The sequence below is a fragment of the Megalops cyprinoides genome, chromosome 1 (genome assembly GCF_013368585.1).
Source record: "Megalops cyprinoides isolate fMegCyp1 chromosome 1, fMegCyp1.pri, whole genome shotgun sequence".
NCBI classification, from domain to species: domain Eukaryota; kingdom Metazoa; phylum Chordata; class Actinopteri; order Elopiformes; family Megalopidae; genus Megalops; species Megalops cyprinoides.
In genome coordinates this window covers 58080351-58107525 of record NC_050583.1, presented here as the reverse complement: position 1 = coordinate 58107525, position 27175 = coordinate 58080351, and the positions used below count along the sequence as shown (strand labels likewise).

At 41.3% G+C, this 27175-nt stretch overlaps 1 protein-coding gene across 2 annotated transcripts in view; it reads right to left on the bottom strand.

Moving 5' to 3' along the window:
• Positions 1–3798: 3798 nt before the first annotated feature.
• The window catches only part of pald1a (phosphatase domain containing paladin 1a), a 72510-nt gene continuing 49133 nt past the window's right edge, over positions 3799–27175 (bottom strand). For both annotated transcript variants that reach the window (XM_036515535.1, XM_036548041.1), the window contains exons 19-20: positions 18300–18455; positions 3799–4754 (exon numbers count right to left, since the gene is read on the bottom strand). In XM_036515535.1, coding sequence (XP_036371428.1) covers positions 4605–4754; positions 18300–18455 — 306 coding nt within the window. In that variant the 3' untranslated portion in view covers positions 3799–4604. The remainder of the gene's footprint in view (positions 4755–18299; positions 18456–27175) is intronic.

Sequence of the window (27175 nt, the reverse complement as noted above, 5' to 3'; positions counted from 1 at the left end):
AGAAACCCATTTATGATGGTAATGTGACCATATCCATGCTTTTTCTTAAGAAATCTACCAATACATAGAAGCATATCACATCTGACAAAAAAAAATCCATCATCAGGACAGGCTTCTGGTCAAAGTTGAAAAGTAAGAGACTTTTTTCACTGTGAAAATGAGAATTGACAGACTTTGTAGAGTAAACAAAACAAACTGCTGTTTAAACAACCTTCTATACCTGAAACTTATGGCAAACTGTTTGTAAATCAATATACAGTACAGTAATGACTTGCATCTCCAAACCAGCTTTGAGAAGGTAACCAAACTAGTGGCCCGACATTAATAGAGCACTCAGAAGTTTGATTAGTGGTGCCATACTAGAGCACAAAAGACCATATAGGAGGAAAGGGATACAGAATGGACAGAGAGGAAAATGGCAATTACATGAATCCCTCCATCTAAATAAAGGACTCCTCTGGCATTGGACAGCAGACATAAGTCACGTTCAGAGAGTGTGTGGGTGGCATGAAAATAACGTCCTAGGAAACCTCTGAATACTACCCTTCCCACAGAGGAAATAGTGATCATGGGCTGAGTTTCCATGGAGAGCTCCTCTCGAGCAAGAGACATCAACAATGCTGGCCTAACATTTGTCAGCGTTTGGGAATTTAGGGAAACATTTTAAGGCATCAGCTAGAGGTTGAGATGAAAACCAGGTATAGAAACTGTTGAAGAGTAAGTGATTCAAGTACAAGTTATTTTGAGTATCAGCCAAAAAACCCCAGATTTTTAAAGAGGTCCAATAGTAGTTGCCTGAATTGCAGGTGCGTCAGTCACAGAAATGGCATATGCCAAACAAGCAAAAACTGCATTGAGAAAGAGGCTGCAAGTCGAAGCTCACTGACAGGGAGAGATGGATGCTTTATCCTTTTTTCCTACATTAGGACAGGTTTGGGTTTAGAGACAGCCAAAGGATGCCTTGAACCCACATTCCCTGTTCTCAACTGTTAGACATGCTAGAAATCTTGTATGGGCAGCCACCAGGTCCGATTATAACTATTTCAGTTCACCAGATGCACCCTACCGTGCAAACATTGTATCCCCACAATTTTCCCATATACCAAGGTGATACCGCTCCACACACATTGCTAAATGGATTCAAGTGTGTTTTCATGAACACTAGGATGAAGTCAAACATCTTCCTTGGTCCACCCAATCACCATATATAAACGTCATTGACATTTATATATGGGGAAGTTCCGGAACACAGAGTGCAGAATAGATTTCCACCTTCTTCACCTCTCAAAGAAAACACACACACAAAATGAACTGCCTACTTTCTGTTATCACACCTACTAAACAATGACTTGGACGGCACTATGGAAAAAAAATTGGTTTAGCATGGTTTATTTTGCCTTAATATAAAATATAGATGTGACAATGAAAAATGACAATCAAACAATACAATGGAATCCAATCACCATTATAACCTTGTATTTATGAGCAAAAATTTGTACAAACACAAATTTGCTTTAAGAAGGCACTGAATATTTCGTTTGTGTGATTATCATACACATCTTGCAGGACAGCATCTGCTTTTTGAGCATGTTCTCTTTTGCTCTGGGAATCACACAGAGCATTATCAGGCATTTGCTTTAAATTCACACATCACAGCAGCCATACATACTGTATGAGTATCATACTCCTGTCTGAGTTTTCAATACTATAGCATCTTCAGTAAAAATGAAAATAAAATATGTTAAAGTTCAAATTAAATAGCAGATATTACATTAGATCATAGTGGCTTTTTGAATTAAGAAAATGTACAAACATAGATATGGGGAATTTTGTGAAGGAACATTATTCAAGGTCAAAAAATTCTGTTCCATCCTTGCTCCTTGTCAAAGACACAGAAGGAATGAAATCTGTGCCACATGACAAGAACAACCAACTAACCCACAGCAAAATGCTGTACGTAAAAAGAAAATATTCAATGGACCACAGACATGGAGACAAACATTTTTTCAATAAATGCTGATTAGCAAATGCATAGTATTCTTTAATAGAGAAACTGGATTCCAATGCACAAGACCTAAGTTAAAATAGAAGTAAAGCATTCATACTATTTGAAATCTACACTGTGATTAGCTAGAAAAAAATGCATAATACAGCTACAATAAACTATGACAAAGTGCATCACATCTATAATGTCTTGCACATAAGAGCACAGCGTACAGCGACTATACATTGATGCAGATCAAAAGCGTTAGTGGGCATGGACATAAGATCCTTTAACACTATTCTTATGAATGGTAAATTATCCTCCAGATGTCTCCGTATTGCATAACTTCTCTCAAGAAAATACCCCGTGATTGTGAAAGGGCACATATGATTATTTATCTCCATTTATGGCCAAATGTAAATTAGGCCATGGATTTATGCTGTATCAGCAGTTTCCAGCTGTATGTCTAATGGAATGCTACTTAATTAAATTCTTACTATGGCCCCGTTCAATGACATCACAGAAAAATGTGGTCCTTTATGGTCATGAGTCATCGAGACGTCACCTCCAGCTTTTCTACCATCAATTAAAGTCGGTCCAGATTCTCCAAGATCTTCTACGAAACCATAATCCCTGTCCTAATGCAAAGCAGACATCAGACCCAGACGAATGCTTTTAAATAATCCCATATACATTTGGCAAACGTAGCTGGTGTTTAACTTATATTGATGGCCATTCACATTGGCGTTCACATTTATTATATTATCCAGACAATCAGGAAATTCCACCTACTTTTACTTTTCTCTTCTTTTCCAGTGGCTAAAAATACCTTTACTATTTGTGTTAAAACATCTTGGTTTTCATAAAGTGGCAACAGTATGGTTATGGTATAGTTGTGAGATTAAAGGTAAGTATTATAACAGTCACAACTGAAATGAAAAATTTGGCATCAGAATTTTTTTCCACTATTGCATTCATTTGCAAGACAAAAACAGCAAGAAATACTGGTCCTCTTTTAACCCCCTTTCCCGTAAAACAACAAAATAGTGAAATATTTTTCTTGAAATACTCGTTTTTGAGGCCAGTTCCTTTTTGTTATAATTCAAAGCCTGAATTATTGTTGAATTGAATTGGAACTCCTCATTCCTCTGGACAAACAAAAGAATTTAGTCTAGTTGACTGAAATCAATTCTACATTTTATAACATTATTATCGCAGTTATTGTACCTGTGGTAAATGGGCTCAGATAACGGCATACACACCTTGATGCTCTGAAGGGAAACATGACTAAATCTACTTCTGGAACAGACACCTTGCATGCACAGTATGCCTTCATATTGATTGGAAGAGCTTTACTTGGACCTTGAAATTCTTTCTGTCAACATGCAAACCAAATCTATGAAATTCAACAAAGTGAAATTCAACATACTGAAAAGTATTTACACTTCAAACAATCTTTGATGTTCTGGGGAAAATGCATTTGTGTTTCTGGTTTCTTAAAATATTTTCCTATTTATTCATTACCAGTTCCATTTATTATTTTCAGTGCTTCAAAGTAAAATGGAAATTTAAGCGGTAAAAATGGATTTAAATTTGTTGGTGGTAGACATAAGTATTGAAATTATGAAAGGCATTTTCTTTTCTAAGCGATGTAAGACAATCCTCTCATAAATCCAATAATTCTTTTGCTGTTAAAAATGGATGTGCCTGCTTGGTTTAATGGAAAAAAAAACTGGAATGTTTTTCATGTAATCACAAAATGAAACATTACTATCATTTTTATGAACATGCATTGAGAATGAGAGAGAGAGAGAGAGGGGGGGGGAGGTGGAGAGAGGGGGAGAGAGAGGGTAAAGAGGGGGTGAAATGAGAGATAAGACAGTGGTGTCAATCCAGAATCCACCAGAAATTAAACAGACTGCATATGGGAATGCATGTCACGATGGATTAGATAATTCTGTGAATATCACGTAGATACATTTGCCATGGACAGATGCCTTATCTGGTAAGGACGTTTTCTAACCAGAGTGTGCATATAGAGGAATGGCCGAAAGGGGGCCCTTTCAGGTTCATAGGTGAACACAACAATGCTTAACCAGGTACTATGAAGGAGCAGGTGTACCGAGGCTGTATCAAAACCATTTTTCCTAAATAACAGATTAAACTGATTCAAACCATAAATTTCCACTGAGTCAACATATAAACTAATAAAAACTCAAAATGGCCCACCATTATGTAGAGCTATCATCAAAACTTGCTATGGCAGTCCAGTGATTGTATTATAATGTGACATTTTACTCTTCTACAACTAGTGAAACTGTACAGTCTAACAGTGTAAGTAGAGGACAGAAAAGCAGGTGTGCTGGGACTCACTCCTTATCTTACAGTAAAACATTAATACCATGAGCCAGAGCAGGACATATACATTGCTAAATAGTAAAGGAACGAGGCATGGTTTCAAAAAAAGACAGGCAATCTGCAATAAAAACATTTTTTTCATACTGCAATTTTAAAAAGAAGAAAAATGTTATTTTGGGGATTAAAAAGAAAAGGTGTAAGAAAATTAAGTAGGGATGGAAGGTGAGGCCAAAGGTTTTTGGCAGTTCACAGTGATCATTTCTCAAATGAAGTCCCCTCTGAAAGGCAGCGAGTGGACGTTCTGTGGTTGCCAGCGACAGCGTAGCCTAGCCAGTGGTTTGTCCTTTGGGTTTTCAAACTCAGAGAAGCCCAGGTGGTTGAGGATGTTATAAACTCCAGCTCTGGCAGCCACCTAAAAGACAGAAACAGAGGAAACACACTCAAAGAAAGAATTCCTAGAACAGCACCAAGAGCATGCTTACCATTTACTTCCGAAGTGCCACACCTTTTGAATCATTTCAACTTTATTGAAAATTTGCAGCATGCACTTGACTGTAGGGTGGTTTTAAGTAGACATGCATGATGCCTTATTAAGCATTAAATAAGTAGTAAGTAAATAAGTAAATGATAGCCTTTACAGTGTTTCCTCTAGGATTTTTTCAGCAGTGGGGGGGGGGGAGACATTATTTATCATACCCAACTGCAGGCTAGGTAGTTTCTTTTTACCATACACGGAAACGTATCCACATTTGTGCTGTCGGTAAATGCGAATTAGGTTCGCATTGGTGTAAGCAACGATTGCGTCGGAACATCTGTAAAGCAAAGTGATACATAATAGTAAAACGTCCCAGTGCAATTATCCTCTATTATCAGCTCTCTTTGGAATGCTCTTGTCAAATCAAATTACTCGACCGTGACTAACTGTTGTATAATTCAAATTAAAAGCCCTGTGTAATTGCAACTTCATGACATTTCATAAAATTCTGAATGCTGTTAAATGTCCTAATGTTGATTAATGAACATAAAGCTGCGTTTCCGTTATATACGTTTTGCAGTGGCGGCCCACTGTTGCAAAATTATTGCCGCCACTGTAAAATGTATATAATGGAAATGCAGGTTTACATTCATTAATCAACATTAAGACATTTAACAGCATTCATAATTATTTAGACATAGCTTATTGACACTGACATCAAAGGTCATAGTGCACTAAATGCATTACCCTCTAATATGTAGCATACTCAGAGACAGTTATAATAAAATTTTATTAATCATTATGCAGTCTTATTAATGTTTGTATATGATGCAATTATGGGGATTTCATAAGGTGTTACATGGGATGTTGCATGTCTACAGCAGGGTTGTCACATACCAGAATTTTGAACTTTGATGTGAAAATAAGAGAAATTTCTTTAATAAAGGTTAGAACTGAAACTGGGAAATCTGGTTCCAGATCTGTACCAGAGTTCTGTTCATGGTGTCCCTGTGCATGAAGAGAAGCTTTTTTAGTAGTAATTGATTCTGTTTTTCTTACAAGTATAGACAACTCTGACACAGTAGTACTGAAACAGAGAAAACATCAAAGCATCAGCATTTTTGACAACCCTATTCTACAGTGGATCCTCTCTGGTATTGCAGTACAAAAAAATGACGTACATCTTGCATGCCTGAGTCAGATAAAAGCAAAGAAAGATCTCCCACACCAATCAAGGTAGGGAAAGACATGTAAAACATGAATGCCTGGATCTTAACATTCTTGTATTAACTGGAGTAAGATGGCTCTTACTCTAGCTCACTGAAGATCAGACAGTTTCATCAACTCAAGGATGCACAGAGGGACATGAAAGTGAGCGAAGGAGTTGCGTTTGATGAACAAAACATCACTGCATATTCTGGAAAGGAGAGCCTACCCAAACCTGGATGGATGCTATACTTTAGCCCTTTGGCCTTTTGCAGACAGAAAATACCGGGAGACACAACACTTTCCGGTGAAATTTGTGAAGTTTGGGGGGAAAATACTAACAAATAACAATCAAAATATGGTTTAAACACTACCCAAAACACTGAAGGGCTAGGAGGAGGAACCTAAGGTAGCACTAAGGTAGCACCAAATACCACATTGACGCTGACTATTTAAATTACACTAGTCATTTGTTAAACAGATTCTGTTGTACTGTTTCACTGAATGCTGCCCTCATTGAATCAGCAGACAGTAATATTACCAAGAATGACGAACAGAAATGGATGAGGGAAAGATTCTGCATTTAATGATGGAAAGACAGCAAAAAAAGTCCATTAGCTCTAATGAAATAACAGATCTAAACAGATACACAGCATAGGTGTTTGGTACATTACAGAAATATGTGCTTAAATCAAGCTGAAGTGGACCTTCCCAGTCATTAAATTCAAGAAACGGATAGGAGGTGGCAGAAAACTGAAAGGGAGCACACAGAGGGAAGATGAAAAAAAAAACATAAAGAAGATAATGAGGCTAATGAGGTAGTAGCATATAATGTGAATTTGTTTTAATGCGATGCGATTTGTAACTGTAAAACTAATGGAGAAGGAGGTGCTGACCCAGGGCACTGAGGAGTAATGAGGTCCAGCGTGAGAAGACTGCAGGAAATGAACGATGGAATGATAAAGATGACAGAAACAGGAGGGAAGCTCGGAACTGAGGAAAATCTAATCTATCTGACAAGAGACACGGCACATGGGAAATCAGAGGAAATGTGCTGGTCAGCATTCACGGCCTTTCCAAAAAAAAAAAAAAAAAAAAAAAAAAACTTTGTGTGTGTGTGTGTATGTGTGTGTGTGCGCGCGTATGCAAGCAGCAATTAAGCAGGGGCCAGGCACAAGCCCCAACATATAAATATAACAGACAAAAAATCATGGATTTTCATATGTTAGATAACAATATTTCACATTCAAAGGTATTTTAAATTACAAGCGTCCCTGTTGGCAGGATTCAAACCTGTAATATGTATCAACATTTAGACTTTCAGAACACTTCAAATATGCCTTGAAATAAATGTTAAATATGTCTTAAAATACACCTGCGGAGTTTCAGAAATTTTAGTTCAAAACTCTAGGATTCTCGGCAGAATCCCTCATCTCTGAACTGATTCACTTGTGGTAGCCTACTGCTCCAAAAAGAGAGTTGTGATGAGCCAGTTTAGTAAAGGTGTAGCGAAGGGCGCCAAAGAGCCAGGCTCGTTGGTACGGCAGTCAGAGCACATACTCAACCGTAGTGACGGCACTCCGTCACAAAAGGGTTGGAAGACGTACTTCAGATTTCTATTAGGTAGTTTTTGATAGTCTGTGGTAAACATGATTTCTAATGTATTGCCCTAAACATTGGATGTTACACACAGAATGTAAATACCCAAATTTCATATAGCTAGTACCAATGGCTAGCAAGTTAACAATCACTAATATGCATGTGTGTACTGCATATACTGTCAAACTGACTAGCTTACAGCAGTCACGCTTTTGATCAAACTTAGCTGAGGACAGCACCAATATGAAATTTACCAAAGAAAAGATAATCTTTCATTTAAGTGTTATCCAAGGTATCCAAAATGGCAGAAAATTCAATACAGATGAAGAGCAAACTGCATGAGGAGTTACTTCAGTGCAGCATGTTCTGTGACTGATTGAGAATAGTATGTCTGTTATGATGTTATGATGATGAACATAATTACATTACATTACATTACATACATGGTGAACAGCACAGCCTTGAAAAAGAGTGTAGCAAACGGCAAGAGCAGTCACCCCACCCAGCCTCGAATCCAGGTCTACGGGGTACCAAACTGCAGCTTTGATCGCAACACCGAAGAGCCAGGCTCGTTGGTATGGCAGTCAGAGTGCATACTCAACCGTAGTGACAGCACTCTGTCACAAAGAGTTAAAAGTCAGTAAGGTGCCCTTTTCATCATAAACATGCTTTCAAAAATAATTATAGAGGAGTCAAAGGGATTTACATACTTCATTGATGATGAAAAGCAACTGATTAGGTTAAACACAAAAGCCATACTTCCAAATTATAACAAATATGTACAGGAATGAAAGGGCGGCAATAAACAGGAAATGATCTAACACCTTGGACGCCAGTACAAAAAAGGGGCAAGGCCAGACTCTGCCTTACATTTGCATTTTTTGTCATTCAGCAGATGTTTGCATCCAGAGCCACTTACAAAGGAGAAGACGATGAAAAAAGACTGACATGATGAAAGTACAAACAGGAGGCACGCGGCATTTCAACATCAGCCCCTTACACGTGCTCCTGACCCGCTCTTACTCCAATGAAAGAGGTTTGTTTTTAGAATATAGGTTTTTTTAGTAGATTCAGAGAGGAAACAGGAGAAGGAAGAACTATAAAATACAAAAGACTGCAAGAAATACAAGTAGTACAAAAATTTAAAAGGAAGCCTTAGTCACACTGGTGCAAAGTAAACATTTGACTTTCATCCATTTCCATTCAAAAATGGGTGAAAGGCAAATTAACCATTTGTTTCCGGTAGCAAAGCGAGTTCATTCAGTTGTATTCCTGCCCACTCACCCCCAGTTCAACTTTGGTGGACTTTCACCTGCGAAATCCCGTGACTAACTGAGGTAATTCCAAAAGGATACAAAGTGGGTGGGTGTGCTCCACCCCTTTAGTTTCTTTGAATGACCAGCGCCACTGCCAAGAGCTTCTTCTGCTCTTTGGATAACACAGCTTCAGACACTACCACAATTGTGGCTCTCTAGCTAATTTTGCGATTTCCGCATTTACGATCCATCCAATATAAAGGATTATGTCACTGGGCCACCATTTTTCTCAAGCCAAAAGACAAATTTTGCCACTGGCAAATGATTTTGTCACTGGCGATGAAACTGGTTAAAATGAATGTGATGTCAGCATTAGCCATGTCTACCACACCACAATTCAATACCAACAGGAAATACAAGTATAGAAAGTTAAGCAGTTACAACAACACAAACATCAAACAACAATAGAAGACGGAAGCTGTGAAGAAATCAAGAGATGGATAATGATCGCAAGGAAGGCCTTCATGGCAACTCTCAGATTATTAAAAATGAACACATGCATTTTCAAGCCAGATTCTTAACCAGAGCACTACTGCTCTGTGGGGTAAAGAAATGCTGGACAAAAAACTGCAAACATAAAATGGAAGCCACAGACATGCGGTTCTTGTCCAGGATACACAGAATACATTGGACAGCATGGAAAAGCAATAATGAAGTACTTAATACAGCACCAGAAACTCCATTACACAAGAGGAATTCGAAGGGTGGCACCAGCCCATATCTGAGGGGAGGCTCAGAGCATAACTAACTGAAGGAACTGCTTTAGGAAGCAGTATAAAATGTCCAACACAGGTTGTTTCAAACCATTCAAAACATAACTAAGGTGGTCACCTAGATACAAAGAGGGCATTTCCCCTGCATTTCTGTTGTCTCTACTGAATTTCCACACAAGGAAATGCTGTGAACTGTGGTCTGGAAAACGTAAAGGAAAAGGTGTTTGCCTTGACTGTTTCAGGGCCACAGCTGATGGCAGAGAGCAGGCGGCCTGGGGGATGCTGGGGGGGGGTGGTAGAGCAGACCAGGACCCAACCCCCGCCCCTCCCTCCAGGGCACCATGAAGCCGAAGGTCACCGGCGCAGGCCTGTGCTGGACCAGGCCAGGTTTATGGCCCAGTTCCCCCGCAGGTGACATCTGGCAACAGCCTAACAACAAGCCATTCCTTCCCTGCCCGCAGCAGCCACCTCAGAAAACAGATTAAACACACCATTAAAGCTGTCACAGCTTGCTTAGTTTACACTGCCTGCCATTAACGCACCACAGTGGGCATCCATTCTGGCCAGCACAGCCCAGCAGCATTCCTTCAAGAGGTCCCGCTTTTACAAAAACACGAAATAAATGTTTATGTCCATGGAGCTCAGTTTCGTCAGCAAGGGTTTGCGGCTGACACGAGATCGCTGCCTCAGGATCTGCAAAAACGAAACAAACTTCTTAATCACAAGCTCGAATCCTTAAACTGAACCTTACCACACGTTTACATGCCCCCCCTTTGTCATGTAAACTCATTTTCAAGACTCAGCCTATTCAACCTATACATGCTATCAAAGGTCCACTGATTTGTTTGCAATTATTCTTCAGCTTTAACTGATTTCTCCAGTCCACTTGCCTTGCTGAAACAAATGGCCATATGTTCACTTGGTACAAACTGTTCTTTCAGAGAAAACCACCCACACAAGGCTAAGGCTATGGATTTATACTTGATAATCAGAGGTATCACTAGGCATTACCTCCTTTCAACCCCTGAGTTCCAAAAAAGGGCAATTTACAGGTCTTAAATCTTTCAGAGCTTACCTGACAAGACTTAAATGAAAATGCGCAGCAAGGAAGACCAGCGGATTCAGATCAGAGGCCACATGGGCACGTAAGGAAACACATACCAGAGATGAGGGTGACAATATTTCAAGTGGGCACTTAAAAGAAGCATGGTAAAGGAAAACAAGAGGAAAAAAATCATGTCTCGTGATAGTCTCAAAACACAGCCTGATGTGACCTCTAACAAGGTCAATCTCCTCTCTCTGGCCGCACGATTATGAAATGGAAGAACAGTAACCAGACTCTCCTCATCTTGTTATGGTGCAGTTGGAATGCAACCTGGCATCTCTAAACATCATTCAAGTGAAGCTGCGTAACCTAACACTTGGTCTGAAATACACTGTTCTGTTGTAATCAGGAAGCAAAAGAATTGGATGGCACTTGATCATATGGATAGTTAAGGAACTGGATGGCTGACCACTGAAAAAAAGGTGACCTGAGTCCCAGGAAAGCCTAAAAATACTGAACAATGTTGAGAAAATTGTTATCCTGAATTTAAAGTTCTTGGCAGCTTAACTGTCTGATAACATCTGACTAAGTCTATTTGTACTGTGCTGCAAAATCATCGTGCTTATATCACATGTTTGACAGCTGAGACACCTTAAAAGTGAATATGGATGTTTAGCTCTGGTTTACGGGCTGTCAAACTTTGAGATATTGTACCCCTGAGGATCTTTGCTGTTGTACCCCTGAGCATGGCACCTAAAAAGAATTGTTAAACATTTAAATGCCAAGTATACTGGCCTGGAAAAGTACATCTGCTGTGAGAAAATCTAAAACCGACACAATGCTCTTACTGAATAGGGTGTTGAGTTCTCAGTTCTGCAAGAGTGTATGCAATAATTCCCATTTCAAATCCGCAGGATCGACACCTCAATGTTAGGCAAAGATACTGTAAGTACTGAGCTGGTCTCTCTTCCTCCAAGCGTGAAGCATGAAGATGTGGCCTCCAGGTGTTTTACAGGGTTCACCAAATCATGGCTCCAATCAGTTACATGGAACTAATTTACATCCTTATCTGGAACCAAGTGGACACTGTATGTCATAGTTTGGCTCACCCCCATCCGAATAACCCTAGTGTTCTCTTTCCAGGGAAACGGCAGATTCCCTGAGGTGGCCCTGGTAATTGGAAGCCAGTGTATGTGTTCATGAGTGGAGTGGGCAGTTGTGCCTTTCATGTCATACAGAGAAGATTGCATGCGCCATTACTCACTGTTAGCTGGGATGGAAATACAGACAATCTTTCTTAAAGTCCAATATCTGGAAGGTCCCGAAAATAGAACTGGGACCAAAACATGGACTCTATGGAAGGTTCTACAATTGAATGCATGGAGCTGGTGTCCTGTCCTTTACAGAAATACCTTTCCTTGGCGGTTGTATTTCCTATAAATATGCCTGTCGTCACTGAAAAGAGATGTGATATGCAAAGAACGTGCCTTCATTCTAAATATTTATCTCTGAACCTGAGTTTAAAGAAAACATTTATATGCATGTGTGTAGAGGTGACCTTTCTGTACCGCAGGACAAAACGTTGAAATTTCTGAGGAAAATGACTCCTGAGAGATATTTACCACAGCTCGAGATGGTATTTGGCCTACCCACTATTTGTGGGTAACAGCAATTTAATGTGTTTTACGACGACAGTCTATAGGAGGATTTGCTGCACGTTTCGTCTCCACGTGAACAGTGCAATGCATACTTTTTACTTACCTGACAAACAGCTGTCAGCACAATCTATAATGACAGTGTGAGTAATTACACAAAATGGCGGCATTGTTGACATCTGACTCCAGTCACTGACTGCGAGATCTCTCTAATAGTCCTGCTCCACTCACTTCCACTTTGTTAACGATCCTGCCTGCAGGCATGCTCACTACTCCCCGACTCACGGGACAGTATAGACCACAGGGTTCCATACATTGGCAAGCCATCCTATTTCCTTTTTCAACATCCAATCCAAACAGCCTTAGTGGCACAGAAAACATTGCCAGCTACGCTATTCATTTGTAAACAGATACATGGAATCTGAAAACGAACAAATTGTTTGAATACTACAGCTACTATGACTGCTGCTACAACTTTTTTTTTTTTTTTTTACTAAAGCAACTACCAACGACTGCTTTTAGTCTGCTACTGTGGCTGCTGTGCCTGCTAGTACTACTTATAATAATAACATAATTAATAATAAGAGACACATTAAACAGCCCTAAGTAATGAAATTTCAAGTTTCACCCCACTATGGGTTTGTCTGATGAAATATGAATACATTTAGTCCATATTTTCAATTCATTTATTTTGTGCATTTTAAAATACTGATAAAAAAAATTTGCACAGAACAGCATGGTGAAACAAATTCATTTTTCATGTGATTCCCATACCGATTATATGATTTATTTATCTATTTTGTTTTACAAAGTTGTTTTTCCAGCATATCTGAGGTGAGGATTACCCTGCTACACAACATATCCTGGCTACCAACTACAGGAAGTGTCTGCCTTACCTAGCACACATATTTCTGCAAAGGACCATGTGTGTTGTTTTTACAGCAATTGTTTGGATCTATTTGGGTATTCAATGTTTTCATAGTCTTGGAATCTTTTCAAATCAGTTTATTCCACCTCAGCAGAAACATAGTATGATCACATGCTTCCTCCAGTAGTTCAAAACACATTACTTAGCTGCATGTCAACAGCTATACATGCATACATGCAATGAGCTTTAAATCTAGAATATCTTTGTTTTTGGCCTTTGTTCCCACATAATGAAAGACATTGTGTCAACATGAGCAGAAAAAAAATATTTGTACTGATGATCTCTTACATAATTTGTCTATTTGTCTAAAATGTGTTTCAGATTGTGAATTTACTCTGGTAATTGGCTCCACACACTTCCTGTTCTTAAGAGCTTCCTAAAGTCTTTTCTCTCTGCTAGGCAATAATGTCAGTATTTCTGTTTAAATATTTTTCAACATTTAAAGTAATGCAGTGTTTTTCTGAGGAGGACTCACAGCTGGATTGCGACATGTTGGATAGATGCTTGGCTGGATAGATGCACTGACTGCAGCATTCACTTGGATGGATCAATTATTCAAAAATTTGGATTGGTTTTTAAAAGCAGTGGTTAAGGAAATGAATTTCCTCAAACTCTGCAGTAAGTATCTGCAGCACAAAAATGATGATATGTAGAACAAGTCATCCGGGATAAAGCAATCTATCAGGAAACCAAAGCAACAAGTAATAATAACAACTGTTTGGGAGCGGATTTTTGACAAAGCAGAGGCACTACTCCAGAAAATGTGAAGGGGTATATTCCAGTCATGACTACTGTGATTTGGCCGTGTTGTAAACGATTGTTTCACGCTGCCTTCCAGCACTTCAGAAAGGTCAGATTCATTTGTTCGTCAAAGACTGTAGTGCTATAGCTAAGTAAACCCCAGCTGGACACCAAATATGCTGTGTAGGCACTGCCTAGGCAATCTCTTCAATTTAAAGGGAACAATTTTGTGATTGTAATAGGGTATATGCAGGTATCAGCAAATTCAAATTCAGACTTTTTAAAACTTTTCTCAGTGCCACTGTGGGTGAAATCTAATACCAATTTTACAAAGAAAACTTTAAAAAAAGTATTCCATCGAATGCATGCACTGTATAAACAAAATGGCACATTTTGATGTAAGGATGTATATTATGCCTGCTGATGTTTATCACCGAATTATGTGTGTGTGTGTGTGTGTGTGTGTGTGTGTATATATCTTGACAAGACCAATAACAGTGAACACCTCAAACCCACAACACAAAGTCTGAATGTGAATGCGAAACCAATCACACATCAGTAGATAAGGAAATCACTACAGTAAGAAAACAAGGACTGAGGAGAGAGAGAAAGCACGCAGCAGAGTGGTTCATTAACAGAAGGTAATTCCATCAATTTCAATACAAATAATTGCTTTCATCCTCCTCAGAACAAGTTATGGAACACTGAAACACTTTAGACACACTTCAGCCCCACCCTTGCCACTGCCACAAACTACAGCAGAGATCTGCTGGGACAACTGCATATCATGGCTTATTTCAGTTGTTTGTCTCTCCAGCTCTGATGCAATGAATTCTCTGATATGGAGTGAGATCATGGTACAGACGTGCAGATCCGGCTGCATCTTTCTGACAGACTGGTTGAGACTTTCATCAAACACGAGGACAAAGTCTCCAGCTCTGTCTACTTTGTTCTTTAAATGAGGAGCCAGTCCACATTGAAATATGCACCCCGTTTTGTCTTTCCCGTAAGTAAGTCAGTATTTCCAGCTGTGCAAGACCCCCTTTTTGATATGTATGTGTGGCGTTTCACTGTGGTATTGAGGCACCGCAAAACCTCCGGAGGCCAGGTGAGTTTGGGTTGAGCCGAATGCTGTTCTCAGGTCACAGGGTTTCGTCATGCTGTCAATGTTGAGGATGCTAGAAGTGGCTGGCAGGGTGGGGTGGTTGAACTTGTCACCGTGGCATCAGAGGCCAACACAGCTGCTAACACACTTGAGCAAAACTGAGAGAGCAATGTTTGTTTCTGCCTATACTTTATTGCCAATATGTGGCTGGCAGACTGCATGTGAGACCTGACAGCATTTACGCCCACAGTACACAACTTGAATGTCTACTTACAAACTGCACACCGCACCTCATGTTCATTTCCCTCAACCGGCCTTGAAAAACCCGTCTTGAAAGTCCTTTTCATCCATCCATTTTTTTTTTTTCAGAAAATCTACATTTCCTGATGTCGTCTTATGACTAACTGACTACTTACACCAATGCATGTTCAATCCACACCCAGTCTGTTCCTGCTCAAATCCACTCTGGCCATTGCTTCCCTGTTCCCCTCTAAACCAGTCACAATCAAAAGGTTCTGGAAGAAACCACTAAAATGGATAGTTCCAGTCCTGGATGCTAACTGGTCAAAACATCACTCCTCCCTTGATATAGAAACAGGCAAGACACGACACATCCGTTCACCTTAACTGTGTATAACATCACTATGCACCATCACTAAGGACAGAGTGGGCCCTTTGCAGTAGCCTCTGTTAAATAGGACCATCAACTGGTTAGTTAGATCAGCTACATTTGCGCAAAAACCTGCAACGAAAAATACGGTGCAGCAAACCAGGACAATAATATGGAGAGATTTAACATTACTATTAAACGCAAAATATTTTTAACACATCTGTCGGCTACAGCTAGCTACCCAATGAAGTTAGTCAACGTTAGCTAGTTAGTCTTACTGTACATGTCATTGGCAATACGGATGACAAATCATCTTGCTGTTTGGGAGGTGGCTGCAAGGCACAGAAATCTCAAGAATGAAATCTCACCCCACATTACAATGGCCTCTGTCGATGCAGACTTGTAAAATTCACAATAAGACAGTCTCCCGGCAGAGAAGGCATGGCCTCTAAGATCAAAGATATTTCTATCCCTACAAGGTTTTGGATTATGTCATCACAAAATACCCCAGTGCTCATACTGTACGATACCAAATACTCACTGAGCACTGCACTAGTTTGGATTGTATCTTCAGTTCTGGACATCAGAACCACTGCTGCAATGACCAGATATAGATCTGAGATTCTCTATACCCTATTCACCGCTGAAAAGTGATTGATACTCTCCTTTTCACTCAAACACATGTCATAAGTGATCACCATAAGGGTTCTTCTCTGAACAAATTATATAAGTGAACAATTAACTCTGGGAAAGTATTTCTCTGGACATACAAAGCAGGTATAAATCTGCCTCGTAAATGCCATCAACCTCTTACGTGCTTGTGCTTGTATTTCCCCTAATAGTTATTTGATGGATTTTCGCAAGTAATGAATGTAATTTCATGGTCCTTAGGACATGTACAAGTATAAAAGCAGCAATGGAATCTTTCACCCTTACTGCACTGTAACTTGGAAGCAAATTAAGCAACTGCACGCCAAACTCTGTTATCCAACATGGACGCATTAGTCCAAAATGATAGCAGTAATGTCACCGTTACCCGCAGAGTGAGACATCTGTTACTTTTCTGCATGAGGGCAAAAATACAGATGCGTCTTCAGCATATACATGCCCATCTTACCCTGCAATATCATGGTGTATGTATTTTTATTTGAGGCAGCCTATTTCACCTTATTACTTCACTTGAAAGAATTGAAAACTGAAAAATTGGCAGTTGTGTGCTGACCAACAGTCCGGGACATGGGATGCAGCAGAAGGTACAATCGTTTGTTTGGAATGCACATAAATTCCGCGCTTTACTGTAGGAACGCAGCTGGCCAAACCAGGCCAAACGATTAATGTACCAACAAAAACAGAGCTTCCAGACATTATGAAGTTCAATGTGTGAAGAACTGGGCTACAATGGAACTAGAATAAGCTTGTAAATTCCAGGGGGGAAATCCAAATGAAACTCTGGTTACGGTTCACAGCACGCAAACTAGAGAGCAGAAAAAAACACTCATCAGTACGTTTAAGTGCATTTTTCACCTACTCACTTTGGACAGCTGTTGACTCCAGACGACCCACTGGTACGAAGCAAGTGATGCCAGATTGTTACACATCCTTAAGTCTGGAAAGCAATGCTGTTTTCCCCTTATTTCCCCTCCAGAGGAGCAACTGGAACCTACAACTTTATTTACTGAAACCATATATTGTAGAAAAACATTGTGCTTATTAAAAATTAGATCATGTCTTCAAAGGCTTTCTGTACAGTTTCTCATTCCCCTACGGTAAATCAGTGTAAATACTTCTGTGTCACGGTTTTTCTATTCATTTTACAATAGGTTTTTCTCCTTACTGTCACCCCTTTGAGGAAATTCTTGTAAGCTGAGGCGACAGCAGAAAAATGGCTTCAAATTCTGATGGATACTTAGTAAACACACGTCCAGTCTCTGTATGAAATTTAAACGGATACAGCCATACGGAGACACTTAAGCTTTTAACATGGCGTCACTGACATTCCAGTGGGCACATGAGGAAAGATCCAGCGATTCATTATGTGAAGAGCTACGTAAAGCCCGGAAAGAACTGTACTTTATGTACGGTATCGGATGGACTCTCCTGGAACTCTGCCACACGTTTGCTTGCCACAAAAAATGCTGACGGCGATTTTTAAACCGAGAGAGGCATTATTCGCTATTTTATGTGGATTTGAATATTCAAATGACAGCGGGCAACAAACATTTACGAAAACAAACAACTAAATAAATAAAAACGTCTAAATCCCCATAGCATTTAAAAGTCCAGACCACAGAGTAATTAATACACTCTATGAAACAGCATCAAGATCCTCTTCTTCGCTTTGAATTTAACACAAAACTAAACCCTCAGGACATCAAGAGAATGGAATTAATGAAGACGGTGCCAGGGGACGGGAAGGCTAAACGTGATTCCGGCAGCGTAATTACAGGCCCGCTTGCATAACAGTGTTGACTCAGACTGAACCCCAGCGCCGTCAAAGAGGAGCCGAGGCAAAACATGCGGGAGAAGTGCATTCTTGGCGCAGGTGTGCGACTGGCGCCTCTCACCTGGTGCATCCACGCGCTGAAAGATCGTTGCCAGGAGTCCTTCTTCTCCAGGTGTAGGTAGGTGTTGAAGAGGATGAGATACATATATCGCTCTAGGTACTGCAGGCTCTTCAGCAGCAACATCTGCGTCTCCTTCTCTGTTTTGCCCGATTTGATCTGGGGGTGGAAAAAGAACTCTTATCATTTTCACATTTTTCACGCCAAAGGGATATGGTGCAAAGCACAAGGCAAAATTTAAGTGATTTACTTTGTGTGGGTTTTTATTTCTTTGTGGCACTGATTTCTTCTCCTGACCCTACATTAAAAAACCCTCAACAAACTGAATTTAAAAAGGCTCTAGGGATTTCAGCAAATAAATCTATGTGTAACAACACTCTAAACTGAAAAATAAGAAAATATCAAAGAAATTTAGCCTTCTGCAAGTTTACAGCAAAACACTCATATCGCCACACTATATATGCCCTATGTAGTATGGTATGCACAGTGGGGTGTGTACAGTATAAATAGCTTTACTCTGAAATCGGTCTACCATAAACTAAATGTCACTCCTCAACAACTCTCCTGAGCACAGGTTGTCCACAAGATCCAAAAATGATTCCCTCTATGTAATACAGTGGTTTACACATCACCACCAGGTATACCTTCATTTCCACAAGTTGATGATATGAATGATACCTCAACAGTAGTTTGGTTAATGGCCGTTTGTATACTGTGTATTGTCTTCAAGGTGGTATTCTTTCGATGCCTTGATTCCTTTGATGACTGTTGTCTCTTTAGTCCCTGACAGAATTATGTAGCTGAAAATATTTTATTAGGCAGCTGTGAGTATTGAGCTAGGCTTAAAGTGTCCTTTTTTGCTACGGTGAGATAGACACACAAGTTATCTTGCTATGAAGGGCAACACTACAAAAGGTCAAGGTAACTCTACATCAGTGAGTAACATTAGTATGTGTCTGACCGTATCACAATTTACTTTGTACTGTTTGCTGCAGTTTCCTGAAGCCAGTGTGTCTGATCCCATGTCTCATAACTCTACTCTCCACTAAATTAATATTACACATTTTACCCTTGATAAAATAACCCCCACCCCTTAACATTTTATCTAGCCCTTCACTGTACAAATAACACTAACTATAACAACTATAATAACTGTGAAGTTTTTATAACTGTAGTATTTTGAAATGTCATGGGCATAGAAAAATATTTGGTTAAACCAAACATGCACAACTCTACACTCTACAACTCTTTCACTTAAGGTTCAGGATTGAGTTTAAAGGAGTGAGGTAATCCACAAAGGTCTTTCTTAACAAATCCTTCGGAAATGGATGATTTGACACAACAGTGAGTCTCAGTGCCGAGAATGTTAATTTCTGATCTCCATGCGTGCTTCATAACTCCAATGTCTATACTCAGCTAACCCCTCCCAACACCCCCCACCAAATGCACGCTGCTCTGCGACCTCTCGTCAGGCTTTTACTTCAAAGCTCACCTCCCCTCTGAAAACCGATGTGCCGGAACGAATTAGCGTTTGAGGGCACGGTAAAGAAAAAAAAATAAGAATAAAGAGAATATCGCATCAGCTGAGGTTTGCGGAAGATTTTACGCCTGTGAAATGTAAACATGACCTGATGCTGTAAGGAGAAGCAGAGGAGGTGCGGAAAACAAACCCCCGACCGTAAATCACAGGGCCGCGAAGAGGTATAGAATGTGAGTGTGGCGCAGGGGTGAGAAAACAAGAGTGCTTTTTTCCATGAGCACTGCCATCACTGCTTTAACAGTGGGTGGTGGGGTAAGGGGAAAATAATGATAGAATGACTGACAGAAACGGGGGGGAAAAAAACGTCCCAAATTCCATCAATTTTTTTTTTGGGGGGGTGGGGGGGGTGTATTACATAAAAAACCCAGTCTTAAGAAGTATTACTGGGGGAGGCAATGGCAATGGAAACTACTGGCATCACTGCCTTCTTTCAACATCGGTGCCTTAATGTCTGCGGGATGGCGCTGGCAAATCGAACAGAAGTGACACTGTTTGTAATGGACCTGTCGACAAGGTCTTAGATTAATAAAGATGTCAAATTTGTTAGCGTGTGGAGATTAACTTTAGTCATCAGACTAAGCCTCACTCATTGACGTGCCGTGTCCCGCATTGACATCCTGTGGCGTCTCAGGCAAGAAGGACTTTAATAGAGCGCTTTTGAAATGCGAAAAATAGCACTCCATTACTCTGACAAGCGACAGAACTGGTAAATGAAATCAGAACTAAGATCCCTCTGTATCTGGTTACAGTGATTTCCTTTTCTTTGAGGTGATCTGCATGATTTGATCCCCATCATTAAGACGTTATTACGTATTTTCCCTACCATCATCATTTTACACTGTTATATCAGTATGAGCTTAACAAGCTTCTGCAGTTTCAAGCTTCTGAAAATTAATACCAATCATACAAAGAAACAAAGAAAAAAATTGCTCGGTTGGACACATCAGACACATACCAAGTAGGTGGTCTTTACTTTATATATATACACACAATATATATACACACAATTACCTCAACACACCATCATTCCTCATCCTAGGAATTGACAGAGTAGGGTTCAACAGGAGCCCGGTTTCCCTAACATAGCCGTCATGTGCGAAACACGCATCTATCATTTTCCCACTGACTATAATTACAAAGCACTGCTACCTGTGCTAAGCCAGGAGTATCGGCTCTGTCAGGGCTGTCACGGGAAGACATTTTTCACCAAGACCCTCTGTTCTCATCATCTGGCACAGCATTCTTAAGAGGTGAACTTGAGGTCACTGCATATTTTATTGGGATTCTGGATATACTGTATGAAAATATGAAGAAGCCAAGTTCTATTTTTTTGATGCATATGAGCTTGACTTCGATATATAATTTCTGAAAAATGAAAAAAGAGTTATCAACTACTTATCAGTTGGTTGACTATAACTGTTACAGAAGCCTTTGAAACCACAAATTTAAAGTCAAGTGTGTGAGTGCCAAAATTACAGTGCCAAAGAATCATGAAAAATGATGTGGAGAAAATGGAAATCACCACCAATATCTCAGATTTTTACAAAACACTCCACTGGGACCTAAAAGTATCTCTGTAATTTATCAGGAAGCAGACCATTTAGAGTAACGATCCCAGCATTCCTGCATGTCTCCATTCCCAGAAGGAAACCCCTGGCCTCTTTCTCAGCTCCTACTTTGCTGAGCAGGACTGAGGAATTTCAAATCATTTCTCTTCAAAATGACTGCACGTTTGGGATATACCATATCTGTAATGAGCTCAACCCCAGGATGGAGCCAGTCATTCTGAAGACAGAGAGAGAGTGCGTTTGCCTCTAACCTTGAGTCTTAGCATATTGATACTGTGCGGCAATTATAAAATGCTTATACAGTATATGCTTGTGAAATTATGCTGACCACATAACTAATGAACAGCTCCCACAGAGCTCCTGATGTAGTTTCTCATGTTTTGGCAGAAGTAGGATAGTTCACTTTCTCTTTTTTGTTTTTATCTGTTCACTCAAGGCTAATTCATTCTATATTTATGGTACAACTTCAGGAGAACTGTGCCCCCACACAATCAGCAGCTGGAAGATTATTACCTCCAGTGTCATGAGTCTGGCAAACTATGAACCATCTGTGTTTGCATACCTGCTGTGAAGACTTGGCTTCAGCTATTGCAGGGGAATTGAGATTTGAGTTCAAACAGGACAGCACATTGGCATCTCACTGTCTTCCAAGAACAGTTTCATTTTCACATTACTTTTTCACATTATAACTGAAGGTCTCATTTCAATAACTTTTGTTAGCTAACCTAACAGATATATATATATAATTAGCTAATAATTTTTTGCAAATGCATTCCGTTCCTTATAATGGAACAAGCATGCACAAGACAACCTTTTGCATTCAGACAACAGAAATAGCAGCTCCTGCCATTCAACAATGAATGTGAAACAATAAGGAATGCTGAATCTGATGTCTGAGAAATGAAGCATACACATGTCTGTTTGTAAAACTTGGAGTTGGCTGACTTTTTTAGCTAAAAAGGTGTACTACTGTGTGAAGAGGCAACTCATGAAGCTGGCGTTTTCTGAAAATATTCAGTGTTGTCCTAAAAATTTACTTCATCTGAGGTGGCAGAGAAAGCTGAAAACTTTTTTTAAATAAAAAAAAAAACATCTTGAAACACATTTGAAAGACAATAGTGGAAAATACTAAATGCAGCCAGACAAAATTATTTTTCATCCACTGTATCTTGGCTGTTAAATAGCAGAGAAATCAACCCCAATCATAAACAGATGTATGACAATGTTACATTCATGCCAACATAACAAACCCATGCCCAAATAATTCCACTGTAGCTCAGGCCTCCTTTATGTAATCACGACCAAATTGCAGGCTTTGGACTGAACAATCTTCCAACCCTGCGCCCCACTATCAAGAACAAATTTGCTTTCAGCTCCATGTTCGGCTTTGCCACTCATTCTAAACGCAATGTGTCATTGCAACAGGTAGAACAAGCAACACTGAATCAGAAAACGCATTCATCCTTTCTCCTCTGTTTCGATGTACTCCAAGAAGGTGTAGATTCTTTGTAGAAAACAAGCACAGCCTATCCCCCTGATGACCACTAACAGGAGTTACTGATGTTTTTTTCCAATAAACACCAGGTCTTAGAAAGCTCCAGCCCCGCTCCAACTGTAGCCAATTTGACTCTTACGTAACACTTAAAAGGAACATCAAAGCAGGCTTTCCCGCAGGCCTGTGGTTTTGATGCTTGATGCCTCTCCACCAAGGCTCCTGGGCACCGCCGTGGTCGTCTTTAACAGCACGGCAGAGCACAGTGACAGATGCTCCGCACCGCTGGTCACCCTTAAAATGGCGAGGCAACAGATGGTGGCAGATGATCGGCGCTGTCCTCAATTTGTTGCGGTTTTCTGGTGCCGATCCGTCACGCTCATCCTGGGCTCTTAAAAGCCTCTCCACGAGAGGCAGGGACCGTCCCTCCAAACTCAAGGAACAGCGTGAGCTCTTTTTTCCTCCGCTGCTCAACTGCGGCGTGTGAATACGAAATGAACTCGCAGTGGGCCCTGCCCAACACCAGAAAACATTCTTTTCATCAACGCAGAGGACGACGACTCGATACTGACTTTCACCAGAGACTTGAAAAGGACATTGATTATAGCAAACCACCAATTATCTAATGCAGAGCTTCCGTGTGGGGGAATTAAGCAGAGCCGGTCAAGTGCTTGTGTTCATTAGCGTCTGCACAACGAGCAATGTAAAGTCGAGGGGCCCCCACATCAAAGAGATGAACTCTTCCCTAGACATTCAGTGCTCCTGGAGTATGATGGAGTTCCCAGAGATGGCTGACTCGGGATGCATGTGCGCTCCCCCTCAGGGACGGACCGGAGACAGGATGTTTGTGGCATCTCTCTGGTGACTGGGAGTCCCTGTCCCATGGCAGTGACCCCCGAAGTGGAGGAGGTCAGCGAGTCAGAGCGCCGCAGCGCTGGAGCTGCGAAGAACAGTCCCCTGCATCACCCAAAGCAACACACGCGGCCCGAGGCCAGACCACTTCACACGACGGAAAAACAGAAGTGTTTGCTGATATGTACTCATAAATCCCAGAAACACGAAGGCTAACGCCCTGACTCACAGGGTTTGAGGTCAATGTGCAGCTGTGACATAGACAGTAATGTTTTTTTTACATTCACCACATAATAAACACAAATAAACATGGTCATTTCCCCATTCAATGAAACAAGCTTCAATGCCTAATGAGCTATGTGAGAGTCATTACCACACAACTGACCACTTGGTGTCATGTAAAAGTACTTAAGAATTAGGCATTAAGGAACTCAGCTCAAAAGAAAAGAGAAGTATTAACTGAAATCTTACCTTAACCAAAGTCTACAGTTACAGCAACAAATTTGCAAGTGACTATGATTTGCTACTTTGCGTGAAAACCACACTTTATGATCATTGCTGAGAAAAAAAATACATACCGTATATGAATGCATGGTTTTGTTTTAAAGCACAGTGCCAAACATACAGCCATATGAAACTAATCAAGAGACCTGTCATAAACACAGAGGGCATAACATCAGATTCAGCCCTAAGCCACTAACCTTGGGTAACCTAGCAATAACGCTGTTGCAAATGGGCAGCGGAATTCTCATTGACATCATCAGGAAAGCGCTTTTCGGCTTGGGGTAACCTCGTTAAGCGGCGTCATTTTTCAATAACTGGTCACTGGCAACACGGCGTCTGCTGACGAGGCTCCTGCTGGATCGTGTGTCAACGTCAGGAACGGGCTCCTTTGTGTGGCCTTGATTGCTTCGGGCCTTGAGGTCACTCTGGCACTGAGTCAGTCATATATGCCTTAGAATGCGTTTAGTGGCAAGGTCTGTCTCACAGCTGCATGGAGCGAGGGTGGAAAAAAAGCTCGCGTAGCACCCGCGGTCTGCCAGAGGCTCGGACATAGGCATGCAGTCTGCATGACAATGTAGAGCCCAGCGGTAAGAGGCCGCGCTGCTCCACCGCTAATTTGCAAAAAACCACCACTGTTATCTATTAAAATCCAATTACACCTCCCCCCCCCTTCCCAAAAAAAAAAAGTAAAGAAAAATACAAGATCAGCTTGTACGGCACTCTGAAAGCTGGCTTTTGCACAGTGACCCATTTATTGCGGTTACGTCAGATGACTCCATGACAGGAACGCAGGAGCGAGAAACAAAAGCAGCTACGAGGCAATACCTCAGCGGCTGACGCAACGCTGGGCGAACATCTGCACTTCCCTTCCGTTTCCAAACAAAACCAAAGGGATGCAAGTTAAGAATGTGCAGCGCAGCAGACGGGGCAGGAATGGGACGCCCTGCCTGCGCTCCGGATTCCACCAGAGGCGCGCTCCGCGGACACCCTTCTTTCGCCTCCCAGCAGGCACCAGTGAGGCCTGGAGGATCCGGTCCTGAGTTTCCCCTTTGGAACTCCTCCACACCCGCCACCTGCGTGCCCCGGCCACAGGTGCATCCCCTGCATCCTTATCACCTCACGTGCCCTGTACTCCTTGGAGCTCTGAGCACTTCCCATCCCCCTCCCCCCCATCCCCCCAGTGCCAACGCCTGGCTGCCATGTGGCCATATGTGCACTGACTGCAGCCAGACAAAGGCCCCCCTGGGCAGCCATGACCTCTGTTGTCATGCCTCCCACACGGTCTGCATGTTCCAGCTCCTTCCAATCTTACAGCTCACACAAGAACACACACACACACACATACACACAGCCCCCCATTCCTTCAGATCTGTTCTCCAACCCCCCCCTGTTCCTGCTCTTTAAGAATCCATCCCAAGGAGGCTCATCTGTACTGTAGGTGTCCACCATAAGGGTGTGAGGACTGAAGAATTGCTGACCAGCGCAGGCACATCTGGGAGGCTTATTAATGTGACATACAAGAGCTGCACACCCCGAAAACCCACATCACAAAATAACATTCTCATACACAATAACACAATGACTCATCAAAATCCTAAGCTCTTCACAGGACACCAACCAGGAAAAAATTTGCAGTTAGGCCTAGACCATTCAAAAGCAGAAAGTTTACCATATCCCTCTGCCTTGGTGGCCAACTACTGGATACCATACTACAGAGGGAAAAATTTATGACCACTAAATACAATAACCAGGTGGACACTATTAGGGGGAAAACCACACGGCTGATTTCACTCTTGGGGCATCAGGCTTCCCAAAGAAATTTTTCACTATTTACTCAAGGTGAGTAACTACATCCTGGATTAATGAAGCCTAGTGTGTACCAGTACAATGGCTCTCCTCTGATGAGCTATTCGTGGTACTCCATATTCTCACCGGACAGGGAGCACCCCCCACCCCCCAAAACTACACTACCTGACATGCACACCAGCCTCGCATGAACAGTGCCTGTCTGACAGACACCGCTGAGGAAACACACCATAGAGGAGGGGAAGGCCGGATTCCTCCCACTGCACAGCAGGGACGCGGAAGGAGGGATGAGCACACACCAGTGGCTTTATGAGCTCTCTTTTCAGCCCACCACCATTGCCACCTTCAGACCTTACGACCAGACAGCCTCTTAGCCTTCAATTACCTGGGTAATTACATGCGTTCAGATCATGGGAGTCACTTAGCGAAAGTCAAGGGCACTAGCCACATCCAATTAAATGAATAACCTCAAACTCCCAAAATACACTGCAAAGGTTCACCAGGGGGGCAGTACCCTCACACTTCCTCTCAAGTGTTCTCCCTGAATATTTAACCAATCTGGATGCTCCACCACACTACATTTAAACCATTCACAGCCTTTATGCCATTGGGAGTCACTGCCGGGGAGGCCCATGCGCATTGGCCACATCCAATTAATTGAACCGTGCCACACGGACTTTCACAAAATGTCTTTTCACAAAGCACCTGTGTGTGACATCCCCAGTATCTCTGAGAATACTAACCATGCTGGCAGTATTATTACAGTCACATGTATGTGATTATTCTAATTGCATGCGCTGAGGAACACAGTTCACTCACCCACTGTTCCTTCACAGAACATGTCTTTTTCTGCAGGGGAGGTGCCTAAAGAGGACCTTGACTCTCACCTGTTCAAAATTTAAAGAGCTGGACTCGTCTGCTTCCATGAATAAAATACAAAATTATTCTGAAAAATACCACTGTAGATGTTAGAGACATGGTGAGGACTATTGGGACATTCCAGAAAACAAAAGGTGCGCATAAATAATTGCTAGAGGACTATGTAGGATTAACGGTAATGTGTTTGATGGTGAATAAAGAGATGAGTGCTATAACGGCACACTGGTCAGGGAACAGT